At 47.9% G+C, this 17,467-nt stretch overlaps 1 protein-coding gene across 3 annotated transcripts in view; it reads right to left on the minus strand.

The window, feature by feature from the left end:
- LOC138488561 (uncharacterized) overlaps nt 1–17,467 on the minus strand; it is a 290,790-nt gene that overhangs the window by 108,953 nt on the left and 164,370 nt on the right. For all 3 annotated transcript variants that reach the window (XM_069615640.1, XM_069615638.1, XM_069615639.1), the window contains exon 5: nt 14,453–14,568. In XM_069615640.1, coding sequence (XP_069471741.1) covers nt 14,453–14,568 — 116 coding nt within the window. The remainder of the gene's footprint in view (nt 1–14,452; nt 14,569–17,467) is intronic.

The raw sequence follows: 17,467 nt of genomic DNA on the forward strand, positions 1-17,467 counted from the left end.
GCAGTGGCAGCAGAAGAAGAAAGCCAGCAGAAACGCCAAAGCCACCGCTGTATCTGGAGCAGGCGACGGTCCTAAGAGGGTCTGCAAGTGTGCTGACTTTGCATAGATTTCGCAGCGGGAAGCGAGATTGTAAGAAACCTTCCCGCAGGAGATAAAGGCTCTCCGTATTGCGTGTTACATTCTGGTGGCCGGCGAGCACCAGAGTGTCCGAGGAGCGAGGGAAGCTCCTTTTCCTGCTGGCACGGGCCACAGGAAACCAGCGGAAGCAGATTGCCATACATAAGGCAACAGAGGAAGCAGAGAGAGCCGTGGCAGCAATTCGATCGGATGCATGTCACTACATCAGTGAGGTTCTGATTCACGAGTATTCCCGGTACGCTCTGTAGACGACTGCTGGCTCCAAGTAACCAAATTGAATACCAAACGGATTTAAAGAATTCTAATTGGCATAATGGGAACTTTGTAACTAAACAAGAAAAGAAACGTTCTAATCATTGTTATCGAGGCCAAAAGGTATTGCTGAGACAAAGAGAGGGCAATATTAAAGCAAGCTAATACCAACAAGTATTGTCAAAGTAAAGAAAGAGCAATCCTGAAGACAACTAATTATAAACAGTATTACCAAAGCCAAAGAAGGGCAAGTGTTGTAAAAGATCATTGCCAACAGTTGGCTGATGCAAGAATGGGAAAACAAAAGTGGCAGGAACTAAACCCTCTGGATAGAAAGTATTCAGGAGGAGGGAAACATAACTTGCATTGCATGTGGCAATCACAAGAGTGGAACAAACAGTACTAATGTGTATCATGTTTTCCCCAAAATACTAATGTGGTTGAAAGTCAAAAGATGTTATCAAACTGTTTGAGGTAAACATTACCACAAAGTACTTGTAGTAATGTTGGAAGTGTTTTTGTCCTGGCAGGAGAGTGAACCAGGACAAGGGACCATTAGTAGTAGCCCTGGCAATTTAGTGAACCAGGAGAAACTTGTTGAAGTACTACATTGTGGTTGAAGACAGTGGAGAAGAATAAGTGGCAAGAACACTAAAGTGTTTCATAAACTGTGTTGGAATCCTCCTAATAGAACTGTGTTGTTGATACAGAGGAATTGTGAAATCATTTTGTGTTCTATTAAGAAGGGGAGGTTGTGTTGAACTTGTATCTATACTTCAAGAGACAAAGATTTTTAATCTCATCGAACTTGAGGTTAAGAAGTCCAACGGGAAGACCTTTTGGAGTAAGCCAAACTTTATAATTACAACTTGGCTACAAAGAGGAGCCTTCGTATTTGAATTTTGGTTTGAAAATCCTGCTTTGAACTTGGGGAAGGAGAGCCGACCCAGGTTACAAGGATTTACAGTTATCAGGTCTGTGTTGAACTTAACTGTTATTTATATTGCATTTGAACTGCTGTTGATTACCTTTATGAGTTTGATGTATGTACAAGTGTGATGGACATATTCCCTAAGAGTATTTCAGTTAGTTATTTTGACAGGCAGGGAAATTATCCTTAGGTTAGGGATAGTGAGGCGTTGGTCATTTCTTTAACTTAAAAGGGTGTGACGAAGTGTGAAAAACCTTTACCAAGTTGTCCGCCTCACATTTCTGACCCCTCAGAAAAGTCAGGAGGCCTTTCCAAGAATGGGAGGCAGTAACCCTGTGCTATAGGTTGCAGAGCCCAAGCACAAGCAGTAATGCCTCGCCAATCTTCCAGATGCTGAATCAGCCTGCCCCTCACTACGGTCCTGTGGACCAAGGCCTCAAAGAGGTTTTGGTGCAGCAGCAGTGGCTGCTGATGGTAAGCAGGGTGTTGATGCCTGGGTGAACTTTCGTCCTCGTCCACCACGAGGAAATCTTCTCTGGCCCTTTTGTGTACTCTGACCTCTTGTCCTTCCGACTGATGAAAAGTAGCAAAAGGACCGGCCCCCTCCAACCTTGAGAGGCCGTGTGGGTCCGTTGTGGCTGTCGAATCGCTGTACCCAGTGATTTTGTTGCCGTTTTTGATGACTGAAGCTTTTCCAAGTTTTTGTCAGCCTTGAAGCCAAACAAATAGGAGCCGTCAAAAGGCATTTCTAAAAGCCTTCCTTGGATATCTGGTGCAAAGCCAGACTTATGTAGCAAGGCAATTCTATGCGATGCAGTACTGGCTGCCCTCGCTCTACTGATGCTGTCAGCTGATGCCAGCCCAGACTGAAGCGACTGACACATACCGTCCTTGCCATCTTTTATGATGCTCAAAAATCCTTCCCTTTCCTCACCTTTCGGACGTGCTCAGCAGCCATAGCTACCACTTCCCATAGAGTAAAAATAAACTTGGCCAATGCACATGCGGCATTGATGGATTTTAAAGCCATGCTACTGGCTGAGAAAACCCTCTTAGCAAGGGAATTGTACCTCTTATTGTCCCGATCAGGGGGAATTGTGGCGTAAACAGATGCTCTAGGAGAAGCGGCAGCTTGCACTACCAGACTCTCGGGAGATGGATGTTTCGATAGAAACTCTGGATCTATACTGGAAGGTCTGTATTTTCTAGAGAAAATGTTATTCACTGCCAGACTAGCATCCGTAATCTCCCAATTAGCCATAACTCTACTTTTCAGAGCTGTGTGGAACAGGAGACCATGGTCCTTAGGGGGGGACTTTATCAAGAATAGCAGTGAGGTCATCTTCAAAAGCAGCCGCCGGCCTGCCCCAACCCAGATATTCACTCACTTTATTCATAACTGCCCTACATGATGCATCTGCTTGTGCAGAAGGCTCTAGATAAACAGAATCCACCTCTGGAGAGGTATCCAAACCGCAGGAATATCGCAATGAGTCAACCAGATGTTGCATCCTAGACTTTTCAGAAATGAAGGCCTCTGGAACATTAGGAGTTTTAAAATCTAGGCCAAAAGGGGGTAGTGCCCTGATCACGGACCTAGTCTTCCTCATAAATAGATGATATAAACGTAAAGAAGTCTGACTTAGCCAAAGGTTTGATAACCTCTAACACCTTCTTTGTAGACACAGTGGACAGTGATGAAGCGAAGACGAGGGCCGCAAGTTGGAACCTTAACATACTCCTTATCGGCTCTATGAGGCTCGATAGGGTCAGAAGCCTTCTTGGACTATTTTGGAGGGGCGTGGAAAGCTGCTTTCTCAGACCTTTTCGAAGGGGCGGGAGAAGCCACCTTCATCACCTGAAGGCGACAGTCTCCCCATTCGGCTTTGGTAGCCGACTTACCTAGAAAACATACTCATCTGCGGTTGGACGAGGAGTCCAAAGATGAAGAGTGCAAACAGTGTCAACTCTTCTTAGACTTCTTGCGGGAAGATGAAAAATGGTGGCAACCACTCCTGGAACGCGAGCGCTTGGAATGTTTTGAGCGCTTACGAGATGGTGAAGTGCCCCTCGAACTCTTCTTGTCCGATGACCTCCTCTTAGAACAGGTGGTCAAAGGGCATTTGGAGGGTCCTACCCAGGGCGTATTTCCCATTCCTCTCTTTCAAGGCCTTTTCCATCATCGACCATAGTCTTTGATCTTGTGATCGACTCCAAGGCACCAGGGGCAGAAACAGTGTGCGTCTGTGATAGACATCTTCGACCCAAAATCCGTACACCTCTTGAAAACTGTTTTAGGCCTCAACATTGTCCAAGACCATTAGATAACAGAATGAACCATCTGAGGCATGCTGTGCAAGTGGAAAACGGAACTGAAGTAGCGGGCGTGTTTCGTGCTATATATACTGAGGTCGACGTCATACTTGAGAGCAGATGGAGGCAGTAGAGGGACACGAGATCCATGACGTGACGACACAAGACGCCCTCTGCTGCAAAACGTTTTTGCCGAAGTGGCTGACGCTGAATGGAATATATCAAAGATGAGGAATACGTGGGAGAACACAATCCATTCGAAATTCAGGTTTCAGTGACAGCAAGGAAGTCAAGGGGAGGAGAGCAGGAGGGAAAGCAGTTTGTGAGGAAGTTGTGTTGCATAGAGACTGCAACGTTCAGTTGATGCAGTAAGGAAGAGTAGAGAATGTGAGTCAGAGGAAGAGAGGCGAGCTGGATAGGTGTTAGGGGAGGTATGTTCAAGTTCATACATCCTCTTTCCCCAGTGTAGAGGCTGTCGCCTCTACTCTTATACTCATGGGCTTCTTTCACAGAAATTTCTTCTGAGGACGTTCTTGCCGCAGTGAATCTTCATCTCCATTGGACCCGGTGCCTCGGAAAGAAATGATGGCAATGATGCCTTCTATTTTACCTTGGTTCACCGAAGCGGTTATTTGTCTTTTCAAACTTGGACTAGCCCCCCTTCACTGAAACAAGCCACCGTGATTCCTCTCTTGACAAAACCCTCACTGGACACTTCTGTCTTAGCTAACAAACGTCCAATTTCTCTGCTGCCCTTTTCTATAAAGATTCTTGAATCTTTGGTTCAACCTCTCCTTTCTTTCTTTTTGGAATCCTCATTTCTTTTTTACCCCTTTCAATCAGGTTTTCGACCAGGACGTGGGACTGAAAGTGTCCTATTGTGTGTCCTTGATGATCTAACCATACTGGTAGATCAGGGTGGAGAGGCGGCATTGATATTACTGACCTCTCTGCAGCATTTGATACTGTTGTCGACCATTCCACCCTCCTATCTCGCATTGGCGGCACCCGGCCTCTCTGGCTCTGTCCTGACCTGGTTTTCTTCTTTCCTGGAGAATAGGTGTCAATCTCTCTTGCTCTCTCCTTTTCGCTCTTCTGCTCATTCACTTTCTTGTGGTGTACCTCAAAGCTCTGTCCTATCCCCAATTTTGTTGAATATCTACATGTGGCCACTGTTGGATCTCATCCACTCTCGCAGCTTCCAGTGCTATTTGTTTAGCTGATGACACCCAGATCCTGGTGCGATTAGATCTTGACCGGGCTGGGGTGTACTCAGCTTTGTGCGGTTGTCTGGAGGCCGTGAAGGGATGGAAGGACCTCAATTGGCTGAAGCTTAATGGGGATAAGATCTTGGTGGTGGGCTCAACTTCTGACTCTATTTCATTTTCTCCATCTTTCTGGCCTCTTTCACTTGGTGACTTTCCTCATCCAATGAGGTTAAAAATATAGGATTGAATTTCTCTGAGACTCGCTCAATGACTTTGCAGATTGGTTCTGTGTATAAATCTGGCCATTTCATCTTGGTAACGCTTCGTAAGATACTGCCTTTTCTTCCGGAACACCTTCACCCATTGGTGGTGGCCTCTCCCTTATTAATAGTCTGATTGACTATTGTAAGGATCACTATCTGGCCCAACCCCTGGGAATGATCCCGGTTACAGCTCTTGCAAAATATGGCTGCTCTGGTTGCTACGGCAACTCCATATGGTGCACATATTAGTCTAGTGCTTAGGGCTCTTCACTGGCTTCCAGTAGCGCAACGTATTAAGTTCAGATCTCTTTGTCTAGTTCACCGCACCTATTACCATCAAGGTGCAGACTATCTACAGGAGAAATGTGCACACTATGCTCCTGATAGAACCTTATGCTCGAGCCTCGCACATCTACGAGTCATTCCTAAACATCGTCGCGCCAGAACAGGTGGTCGTGATTTTTCGGTCGCTGCCACATTGTGGAACAAATTGCCCTTTGCACTTAGAAGTACTGTGAAATTGTAAGTTACTCACCGTTGTGACTAACTTGTCCCCTCTCCTCCATACTGCATGGGCGTCCCTTCCAAGGGAAGGGAGACGGAACACTTTTCACCAGAAAAAACCTTCTTCCCCTTTAAATTTAGAGGCACGTGGGGGTGCGGCCCTGAGAGCATGCGCTGCCCTGACTCTGCCCTCTGGCGCCACACCTCAGTCCCCATAGACGCGTCGACAATAGACTTACACAGCCTAATGACACCAGTTTATTAGGGGGGAGGATGGTGGGATGCATGGAGGAAAGGGGACTACAAACTAAGAATATGTTAGTCACTATGGTGAGTAACTTATAATTACTCTTACATCTCGTCCCCTTTCCTCCATACTGCATGAGTGTAGCCCCAGGGTGGAGAGGAGACCCTCCTAAACCCTCTCGTTCCTAAGAACCGCTTGTCCGAAAGCCGCGTCTGCTCTACAGCCGGCATCCAAACAGTAGTGCTTGCAGAAAGCCAAAGGGGTGGCCATGTGGCTGCCCTGCTTATGACCTGCCAGGGGACATAACTGTGGAAAGCGATGGCCGTTGCCTTGGCTCTGACCGCGTAGGCGTGCATGCTGGCTGGCAGTGTCTTATGTTGGCCCTCGCAAGATTCCTTGATGGCCGAGACCATCCAACAGGCTATGGAGGCCTGGGAGGCCAGATACCCCAGTCTTTATCCGCCAAAGGTGACAAAAAGTGCATCCGACTTGTGGAAGCCCTTGGTCCCGTTAAGTAGAATTTCAGGCTACGCCTGACATCCAGGCAGTGCAGAACTCTCTGTGCTTGGGCTCAGCAGAAACATAGGCAGCACTATTTCTTCGTTCAGATGGAAGGCAGAAGGCACCTTAGGCAAAAATGCCGGGTGTGTCCGCAGGACAACCTTGTCCCTGTGAAACGTAGTATATGGCTCTGAGGAGACCAGCGCTTGGATTTAGCTGATTCTGCGAGCCGAGGTGAGGCCATCTAGCAAGGCCGTCTTAATGGTGACCAGCCCGATGTCCGCGGATGCCATTGATTCAAATGGTTTGTACACCAGGGCACCCAAAACTATGTTGAGGTCCAACACGGGGTGTGGCCTCTTGATGGGCGGGTGGAGTCTGGCGAGTCCTATCAAATGTTTCTTGACAATTGGGTTGGAAGAGGAGAAGATCTCCTCCTCAGAGTTTCTGTAAGCCCCAATGGCTGCCAAGTAAGTGTGGCAAGTGTCTACCTGCACGCCAGAATGGGCGAGGTGTGCCGAGAAGGAGAGCACGTTGTCCAAGGTACCTGCAAGGGGGTTGACACTCTTAGAGTCTGCCCAGTGGCAGAACCTGGTTCACTTGCTCTTGTACTGGGCCCCGGTAGACTTGCTTCTGCCGCCCTGTATGATCTCTAGATTGGCCTGGGAAAGGCTGAGGTGACCTGGCGTGACCTGTTCAGGAACCACACTGTGAGGACTAGTTTCTGTGGAGCGGGGTGGATGACCCTGCCCCCCTGTTGTGCCAGAAGATGTGCTGGGGCCGTCCAAAGGTGAATGGGTGGCCTCTCAGAGAGGCTGAACAGCTCCGAGAACCATGGCCTGGCTGGCCACCACGGTGCTATTAGAATGATGCTGAGGTGGCGAGATTCCTTGATCTTGCATATCACCCTGTGTATCGGTGGTGTGGGCGGGAAGGCGTATGCGGTCATGCCGTCCCACCGAATCTGGAATGCATCGCCCTGGGAGCCCGGGCCCCGATACTGCCAGGAGGAGAACAGTTGGCACTCCCTGTTGTCTGAGGAGGCAAAGAGGTCCACCTGGGGGTTTCCCCATTTGTAGAAGATCTCTTGCAGTACTAGTTCGTTCAACTGCCACTCGTAGTTCTCCGCACCCAGTCTGCTGAGCCCGTATGCCTCCAGGTTGGATTCCCCCGGCTGGTGGACAGCCGTGAGGTAGATGTTCTCCAGGGCCCATTCCCACATACTGACAGCCAGGCTGCACAGTGGGGGAATCTGGTACCTCCCTGCTTGTTGACATAGAACATGCTAGTAGAGTTGTCCGTCTCAATGAGGATGACCTTGCCCTCGATAATTGGAAGGAAGGCTCTGAGCGCCAGCCAGATGGCCTTCAGTTCCAGCCAATTGATCTGGTACCCCAGCTCCTGCCGGGTCCAGGTGCCATGGACGCAGTGGTTGGAGAGAGGAGTCCGTGGTCATGGTGACCTGTGGGGTAGGTTGCCGAAAGGGCCTGCCCATCCGCAGGTTGTAGTCCCTGGACTACCATATGAGGTCTGGGTGAAGCGACGGAGGAACGTTGATCATCTCTGACTGAGAGCCTCGCTGCTGGTTCCAAGACGTTGCAAAGAGCAGCTGTATCCCTCTAATCCTGAGTCTCGAGTGGGGAATGGCCAATAGGACTGCTGCCATGAGTCCCAGTAGGTGTTGGTACCACCAGGCTGATGTTACTTCTCTGCTGAAGTGTGGCGTGGCCCTCTCAATGGCTGTGGTTTTGTCCTCCAAGGGAAAAACCCTCTCAGAGCACGTGTCCCAAATGAGACCCAAGGAGGTCAGGCTGTGCGTAGGCTGCAGCTGCGACTTCTTGAGGTTGAGTGAAAAACCCAGCTCATGCAGTGTGTTCATAAGAGCGTGGGACGTGTGGTGCAGTGCTTCCGGAGATGTCGCCCTGGTGAGCCAGTCGTCGAGGTACGGGTAGACGTGGTGGCCCTCCGACCTGAGGAAGGCTGTCACTGTATTCATCAGCCTGGCAAAGACCCTGAGGGCCAAGTTGAGGCCAAAAGGAAGCACCTTGTACTTGAAATGGTAGCCCATGATCCTGAATCGTAGAAAGGAACAATGAGGCTGCCAGATCGGGACGTGTAAGTATGCGTCCTTCAGATCCAGGGAGAACATCCAGTCTCCCTTGCACAATGTCTCCGCTATCAAAGAACTGGCGTAACCATCTTGAATTTTTGTAGAGGTAGGGGGAGGTTGAGGGTGGAAAAGTCCAGGACAATTCTCAGGCCCGCCTGGTTCTTTTTCTGAATGGCAAAAATCCTGGAGTAAAAGCCCAAGCCTCGCTGGGAGGCTGGGACTTCCTCCACCGCCTGGCTCCCGACGAGCGACCAGATCTCCACCAAAAGAGTTGCTGTCCCAACCTGTGGGAGTGGAGGGGATGAGGGAGGAGAGGCTGGGATAGGGAGGTTGCACCCCATGGAGACTACCGAGAGGATCCAGGGGTCAGCGAAATTCTGGCACCAGAAATGTGAATGGAGAGCAAGCCTGGCCCCCACTGGATACACGTGGACCCAGAGGGGCACGTCATGCCTTCTTTCCCTCTGAGGCTGTTGCAGAGGAGGGGGACCGGAAAAAGTCCTTACTCCCCCCACCCCCTTTTTGTTGTTTGCGCCGATGTTGGGTAGACGAATGGTCACGCTGCCTGGACCTCTGCTTTTGGAAGCCGCAAAACCCTCTGTATGTAGGTCCCTTGTCAGAGCGCTGCAGTGACTGGGTGTACGTTTTTGGCGTGTTCTTTGTCAGGATGGATAAAGACTTTGCAGTTTGTGAGCTGTTTGTCTTTTTGTCCAGCTCCTCGTCCGTGGTGAAGTGGAAGAGGTTACCCCCTTCGAATAGAAGGTCCAAGATGCGTTCCTTGGACAACCGGGTTCAATTTCGTAGCACAAAGCCAGGCCGTTTTTCTCATGTCCGTGGCAATGCAGATGGCCCGGCCAGAGGTGCCAATGTGGGCCACGGTGGAAACCATAATGTCCTGTGCCACCATCTTGGCCTCTGCCACTCCTGCCTTGAATCATGATTGGCTCATTGCTGGAAGCTCTGGGAGGAAATCCGCAATTTCCCGGCAAAGCCTCTGGTTAACAGCAGCCAGCATGTCATCCGCTTTGGCTTGACAAAGGTGCAAGGACGCGTTGGAATAGAGCTTCTTCCCATATGCCTCCAAGATCTTCTCCTCCTTGCCTAGCAGCGCTACAGAAGAGGAGGCGGAGGACGCCTGAGGCTTGGTGTACAGTGATGCTGCAGCGATCACAGAGGAGTGTGGCTGAGGATGGGCCGATAGCAAGAGTGTATCCCCCTCCATCTGCCTGTACTTGGTGTCCAGGCATTTATTGACCGGCTGGACCGAGTGAGGCTTGAGCCAACCCTTCCTGGGCAAGGCAACTACGTCCTTCTGCATCAGGATCCCCGTTCTGGCAGCAGGACGTAGCGTGAGGACTTCTGCAAGGACCCCCTCTGCTGGTTGCTCGACCTCGGGTTGAGGAAGGCCACTGCCGGCCCTGCAAGATGTTCGTGGAAGCCCTTGGCTGACGAGTGGGTGCGTCAGGGTCCTCCTTCTCATCTGTGTCCGCCTGCGGGTCTGGCTGGTCCGGCACCGGAGAGGGAGTGCTGGGAGCGAAGGCTGTGATGTGGAGACCGGAGCCGGAGGACGCAGCGGAGGCTGGTGCGGAACCGCCTGCACTATCAGTTGGGGGGGTGGGACAGGCTGCTGAGGCTGAACAGTGGCCAGGGGCACCTGTACTGGTGTCTGCAGTACCGGAGCCGGTGGCGGGAGCACGTCCCTGATGGCGTCCCCGAGGATGACCCCATCCGAGGAGATTTCATGAGCCCAAGGAAACTTTCAAAGAACCTGTCATCACAGGCCGGAGTGGTGGTAGTCAATATTGACAGGGTAGTGGGTGGCTGCTGGAGCCGTTGCGTGCCCTGCCCATACGGACGCTGCTGGAACCTGCCTTGCATTTAGGAAGGGTAAGCTGTAGGCCACATACCTGGTTAATACCAGTCCCACCTTGACACACGTTCCTCCACCTACTGCCTACCTTCTAGCGGCGTTGGCCGGATGTCAAGAATGTCTGGCACGGCAGCCATTTTGTCGAGCTGCCCTCCATGTGCCTGCGTCGTGTTGCTAGGCTCAATGGGCCCCGCCCCATCCAGGACTCTTGAGTGTGGATCATGGGGCCTACCCTCTTCCTCAGCCCGAGGCCTGGTAGGCGCTTCGCCCTCGGCGGATCTGCCGTTAGAACTGTGTATAGGCACCCCCTCGGACATGTTGCTGGTACTGGGGCGTAGCCCCTCAGGTGAAGACCCGGTAAACTAACCTTCCGGTCCCTCAGCACTATTACCGGGAGGATCCACTGACCCCCTCGGCCTGCCGGCAGGTAGCTGATTTAGCCTCGGTACGTGTGCTGGTACCGGTACGTGTGCTGGTACCAGGACCTGAGCAGTCCCTCCCGCGTGGGTTTGTCCTTGGGAAGGAGTCTTCGTTGCGGAGTGCGCTGGAAAAGAGCGGCCCTACCTTGGTCTTGGAACGATGATAGAAAAAGTCCTTTAGGTCCTTTGGAGGCGATAACTGGAAGAGAGCTCCCTCCACCTGGCTAGCCTGTTCTTCAGAGACCTCGAGGAGAGTGTGTTGCACGCGGTACAAGCTTGACAGTCGTGGTCTGGGCCAAGTCAACGTAGGCAGAGCACGTGGGGGTCTTTAGTCGGAAAGAGCCCATCGCAGGATGGACACCTGCTGAACCCTGTAGAAGTCGACATGCGCCGGGGAGGAGCAGGACGCCTGAAGACCGAGTACCTTAAGACAAAAAAGACAGAAGAGAAGAAGTATCTGCGCGTGGAATTACATGGCTGAAGCCAAACCCAGGAGCGCTGGTGAATTCGCCCCGTTCGTGTCGAAGCGGAAAAGGGGACTGAGGTGTGGCGCCGGAGGGAGGAGTCAGGGCAGCGCATGCTCCCAGGGCCCACCCCCGCGCGCCTCTAAATTTAAAGGGGAAGAAGGTTTTTTCTGGTGAAAAAGGTTCCATCTCCTGTCCCTTGGAAGGGACACCCATACAGTATGGAGGAAAGGGGACGGAACGTAAGAGTACCATCTGGAATTTAGACGCTCTAAGACTTTGCTGTTTTAGTTTTTTCTGCTTGTATTATCATGTCTTTTGTGCGCCAAGATGCCTTTTGGTGAATGTGTATGTTAAAGCTCCAATAACATAGTTAGCTTGTTGGCTTTCTTTGTTGGAAGTAGGAGGTGCAAAGGAGATGGAGTAGTGGGAGTTTCGAGATGTGAATTTTAGGATAAGAAAGAAGGAAGATGTAGCACGATAGGAGAAAACATAGGGAAATGAGAGTAGGAAGAGAAGCAAGAGCAACAGGAGTGAATACATAATAGGTGAATTCTGCAGAGTAGAGAGACAGCACAGTAATTAGCAATCTAGGGGTACTCACAGGTGCAGTAGGGACGAAGGTAAAAAAGGAAAAGGCGAAAAGGCAAAGAGGCTGGTATTCAATCTGCACTATTCCTCCCTAAATGAAGACGCCCCTGGCTGGATGCCCCTAGGGAGTCACAAGTGAAGTCACACACTCTTGTCACTTGATTGCCTAGTCCATCAGACGTTGGTCGCTCTGATTTTGTCCCTGGTGTTGCTTTGATGAGGGAATTTCTTCTTCTAATTGAAACTTAAACATAATTCTTTTTTTTATTTTTGTTTTATTGAAACATCAGTCTAATATGCCTCAGTGCGAACACTGTGGCATCAGACTTTTATTACAACATGACATAATTAAATTTTACTAAAACAATGCATGATATGCTGCTCCAACTTAAATGCCCGATAAAACGGTGGTCGTGGATTGGTCATAAGTTTGCCTCTAGTCTAATTCTTTATATAACGTACATCCACATATGACTGACAATATGAACCTTTACAGAGGTAAAAAAACTTGAAATTTACAGAATCAACAGAATGCAAAATTAAAGATAAATCTACACTGCAAGTTTCTAGAGGTTTTTCTATCATTCTCATACAATTAGAAAACAAATACAGCAAAGACCTTTTGACAAAATATGCAGAGGCAGCGGATACCACCAAGAGTGGTAAGGGCTGAACTTGTTCCACCCTTAAAGGATTAGCAGTCCCTGATATAATGATCTGTGCCATCACACTGAAAGTTGGCCTCCTAGAAAAGCTATGGGTCAGAGCGTTTTCCACCAAAGCTATCAAAAAATTGAATGAGCTATCTAGCCACCTCAGATTTGAAACTAACTTTTTGAAATTCAGGAAACTACCAAAAACCAGTTAAAACTCTACGAACGCTTGACTCTTCTTCCCTGAATCCTCTGCCTCTTTAATTGTTGTCCCGTTTTCAGCTGGTCCTTGTGTACACGTTTTGCGTCCTGATGCCTGCAGGCTTCGGCGCAATATAGATATATAAATTAAAATAAAAATAAAAAAACCCAGATAGGATTAGAGCAAAGTGCCTCTAAAATGTGTAAGACTAGTCTAGTCCACCAGCAGGGGTAGTCTGAAAAAAAAAGAAATTGACCGGAACAAAACGGCTCTAACCACCCTATGGTATTGGTACAGCAACATATATGTATGACATTATCACTTTACCTTCCCTGTGGTTCCCAGTTATAGGCCACCCACAGTTCTCCCTAGTTATATTAGGCCAGCCTTTCTTGGATGGGAGAGAGGCACCTTCTATACTGTAGGACAAAAAGTAAATAAAAACAAATGGGGGGAGCAGACAGAATCTAGTATATTTAAATACAACATTAGAATATATACGCAGTGATCTAAACATTTTCATAGTTAACGTAGTCAGAACAGTACAAAGATAAAAATATTTTATGCAGCTTAAAAGTACAATTGCCTAACAGGAAATCCTAGCAAATTAAGTTTCAGCTTCCCAGTTTGTGGTTCTGCTTGCAGCCATATATGTGGAGAGGTCCCAAGCTATACATTTTAAACATAGGAGCCTTAACGCCAATTAGCAGCTGCAAGAATTATGGTAATTCAGTCTTGGAAAACCTGGGTCAACACCTCTTGGCCCTCTACCGTGGGCCAAGATGAAACCTGCTGGAAATCAACATCTCACAGACAAGCAATGCTTTCTTCTTCAACTACCTGAATGCTTGTAGTTCGTTTGTGGATTCTCTACAACATGAAACCATATTTTCTGAAATAATTGTGAGCATAGTACATTCTGAAGCGTTTACCAGCATTTTATATGACAGCAGTGGGCCCTAGAAAACCTCTGTTTTATCGCCATTTATATCCGTTTATAACTATGGTAAATCCATACCCTGGACAACACTCACTGAACCTAAGATCTAAATATCAGAAACTATGTGCATTTTTGTTTTGATTTTGTTACACTCACAATTCTCAATGTGAAATTATTAATAATTGTTTCTCAATGCTTAATAATTTAACTGAAATTATACTTCCTCTAACCTGTGATTGTTATTAAATACAATCTAAAAACAGAAAAGAAAATGTGAATATGGGCACTAAATTGAACTTGAACCCCAAATGACTTCCACAAAGTAAAACATTTTGCCATTAGCAGCTTACTGTATACAGTCACAACGTTTGAACAGCTCTGCAGAGGCTTCACTACGCACTTTTACTGGAGTGGACTGTTTTGGAGTGGCAATTTGATTACAATAGTATAAGATTATATGCCATTGGGTGGGATGCAGGGTGAGATGGGGGTTAGAGGTCGTGCGCAGGGCAGGGTATGGACAGGCACCACCCATTTGATGAAACAAGACAACACTTAAATTGGAACAGAAAATTTGCCAGGACCAAACAGTCCACTATAAACATCGAACTGTTTGAATATTGAAGAAACACATGAACCTAAATTGACGATGAAGTGGGATTTTCATTGGCATCTTTTCTTGTCAATGGGACATGTGGATTTTTGCACCCAATTTTACAAAGGACTAGAACCCCATTCCTGTGTTAAAGTGTTGTGGAACCCTGCTGGCCCAGGGAGAATAGTCACTGCTTAAGAACCATACACCAATTTAAACAAGGGAAAAAACATTTACTGCTCCAGTTTTACCTTCATCCTTGCACTGGTAGGATAGTACTAGATTTGCTTGATCATCTTCATTCTGCACACTTTGAAACGTGGAAATGACATCACGTAGACTGAAATCTTCAAGGAACAAGGTATCCCTATCAATACAATAAAACCTCTTGGTTATGTATAATGAAATGCATTTTATAAACAGCACGTAAGTAGTAATGTGTGACCCAAGTCAGAAGACAAAGAGTGAGTGAATGAGTGAACACGTAAAAGCAGATCTGCAATGAATGGTACTACATAGGGGGGTCTCTTGGACTTGATAATTTGCTTTATAAAAACATTTCCCTGCTGTAACCCAAGGTTCTCTAGGATTTTTATTGACACTATTTCTATTTAAAAGGTGTCCCAGGATTTAACTGGTTGTACCATGTAAGGTCTCTTGCACCCCTAGGACATTCTAAAGGGGTGGATACACCAGATAGAGGCAGTTACCAGTACATAGTTCTCTGGTGGGACTATGGTTTGCAATGTTATATGTTAGGTATGGTGGGGTGATGCCCAAATTCCTTTTAATCAGCAGGCGGGCTGTTTTAAAGCATATATATGGTCCCTAATGTGTAGCCATAGAATAGTGTGTCTGGCCCCTGAAGCATGATCTCTTCTACCCACAAGCCGGTCTGACTGCTGCGTTGCTGTAGCTGGCACTACTTCACTAAACAGCTGATAATGCTGGTGTGTAAAGGATTGGCATAATCCAGCCTAGCAGGGGAGTTGCTAGGTCTGGAAAAGACCCGGGGCTATGCTGATGTCTGAACAGTTGGGACTAGGGGCTAGCTAGCCTTTTGGCTGTAGCTCCTGAGATTCTATCCGGGGCTACAACCAAAAGACCAGGGGCTATAACCTCCTTAGCCCCCCCCCTAGCAACTCCTCTTCAGCCTAGTATTTTTGCCTTGGCTATCAATATCTGAACTTTTGCTAGCAAAGCAAAGATGTTATTTTCAACTGTTTTAGCACAAAAAAGCAACTGCAAAAGCAACTTACCTTTATAACTACAGTGAAAACTAAGGGGAGAGGAACAAATTACTTACTCCTGGAAATGTTCTTTCGACTGGATGTCCCTCCAAAGTACTCCTCATCTTTGTTAATCTCCTTCCAGCGTCAACTGCTTCAGAAAAATGTTTCCATAGAGAGGGCGCCCTGCGTCATCGACTCAATGTCCCTTGACGGCCTCCAGCCGCTCTCAAGCAGGACGTCACTGATGGTACATATAGCAGGCACCGCGCCCGTTACTTCAGTTCTAGTTTTTCCTCTCTCTGCAAAGCACAGATATTTGCGAGGTCAAAAACAACCCAACGTTAAAGAGAGGAAGATCTAATAAATGGAAATTCTACTGAGTGGTAGGATGGGAGGGGTAATGAGGAATACGTGGGAGGAACATCCAGTCGAAAGAACATTACCAGGGTAAGTAAGTTGTTCTTCAAATAGATTGTGTCCTCCCATGTATTCATAACTACTCAAAACATGGCTCTTCGCTCTAGAACCAGAAGGTAACAACTAGGAAGCATAGACGCAGCTGGAAACAAGAAGCCCATGGAGCAACCTCAGGATCCCTAACCTAACCCTACCTAACCTGAGGGTGTGGGGGGGGGGGATGCGCCGACCACCCATGTCCACATACTGCTAGTCCACAGAAGGAACCAAGGTAGGTAAGGACCCCCCACAAGATGAGCAGGGAGGAACCATAATCCTCTCCCTTTTTGCCTGGTCGTGTTCTGAAACACTTGTGTATGAGCGCGATATAAATAAAATATCATTTTATTTCATTTTACTAACCTAACCATCGCCAAAACACCATAGTACTACAGAGGAAAACTGCCACCATGCAACGTGCCTGCCAACTAGGCGGCTAAATAACAATTCCAATCAGACAGGATAATCATAGATTTTGAGCGCAGTAACACAAAGCTAAGAGTTAAAAAAAATAACTTGCTAACCCTACAACCTCAATTTTCTGCAGACACCCCTCATACAGAAACTCACAACCACTTCTCTGCACAGCAATCCGCATATACTTCACCACACTGCAACAACATACACACGACACATAATATGGTATAACAGCACATGGGAGTTTGCACCAACCCGAAAACCGCACTTAAGCTCAGCGAACTGTGCAAACCGAACTGAAGCTGCCAACAGGACATTCAAACCCTCGAGAACCTGGGGACCACTGCAGTGGTGACTGTGCGCATTACAAGTACCTTTAACATTAACATATTCCTCATCTTTGATACACTCCCAAAGCATTATGTGTAGGAGTTGGGAGTAAGAATGTTACTTGTCTGCCCAATCGCTTCCAGCATCCGCCGCCCCGTTGCACTTGCCTTCGGGCCCACACTTGCCAGTGTGTTTTCTGTGGCCTGGACTACCTAAAGGGTGGTTTATCTCCCTCTCACCTGGGATGTCACTGCCTATGCACTTACCGGTTACCCTCGGAACTGTCACCACTGCCACTCTACCCCCTGTGGTACCCTCCAGCACTTGCCCCTGCTTCCTCCCACCCATACATTTTCTTTCTCTGCACTTGCACATTCTGAATGACAAGGCCTAGTAGGACCACTCTTGTTTTATATTTTATGTTTACGTACTATCCGTCATTTTGATTATTTGCTCCCTTGTTCCCTTCTTTTCTTGCCTTGTGGAGCTTGAAACGCTATCCAGTTGTATAAGCTCCTTACAAATGCCCAATAAAATTTTTTTACAAAAACATTGTCATTATCCCTGTAAAGTAAAGCCTTCCCAAATCCTGCTTCCTGTCCCGACGCAGAGGCCAGGCAGTAATGTTTAGAAAAATTATGCAGAGAGGACCAAGCGGCAGCAGCACAAATGTTTTAAACTGGCACCCCTCCTTGTAAAGTCAATGTAGTGGCTACACTCCTTGTAGAATGCACCTGAAGGCCTACAGGAACGTCCTTTCTCTAAATTATAGCATTCCGTAATGCCAAGAATAATCCAGAGGGATAAACTCTGCTTGGTCAGAGCTAGTCC

This window comes from Ambystoma mexicanum, chromosome 9 (assembly GCF_040938575.1).
Source record: "Ambystoma mexicanum isolate Mex_15411 chromosome 9, UKY_AmexF1_1, whole genome shotgun sequence".
Classification (NCBI taxonomy): Eukaryota; Metazoa; Chordata; class Amphibia; order Caudata; family Ambystomatidae; genus Ambystoma; species Ambystoma mexicanum.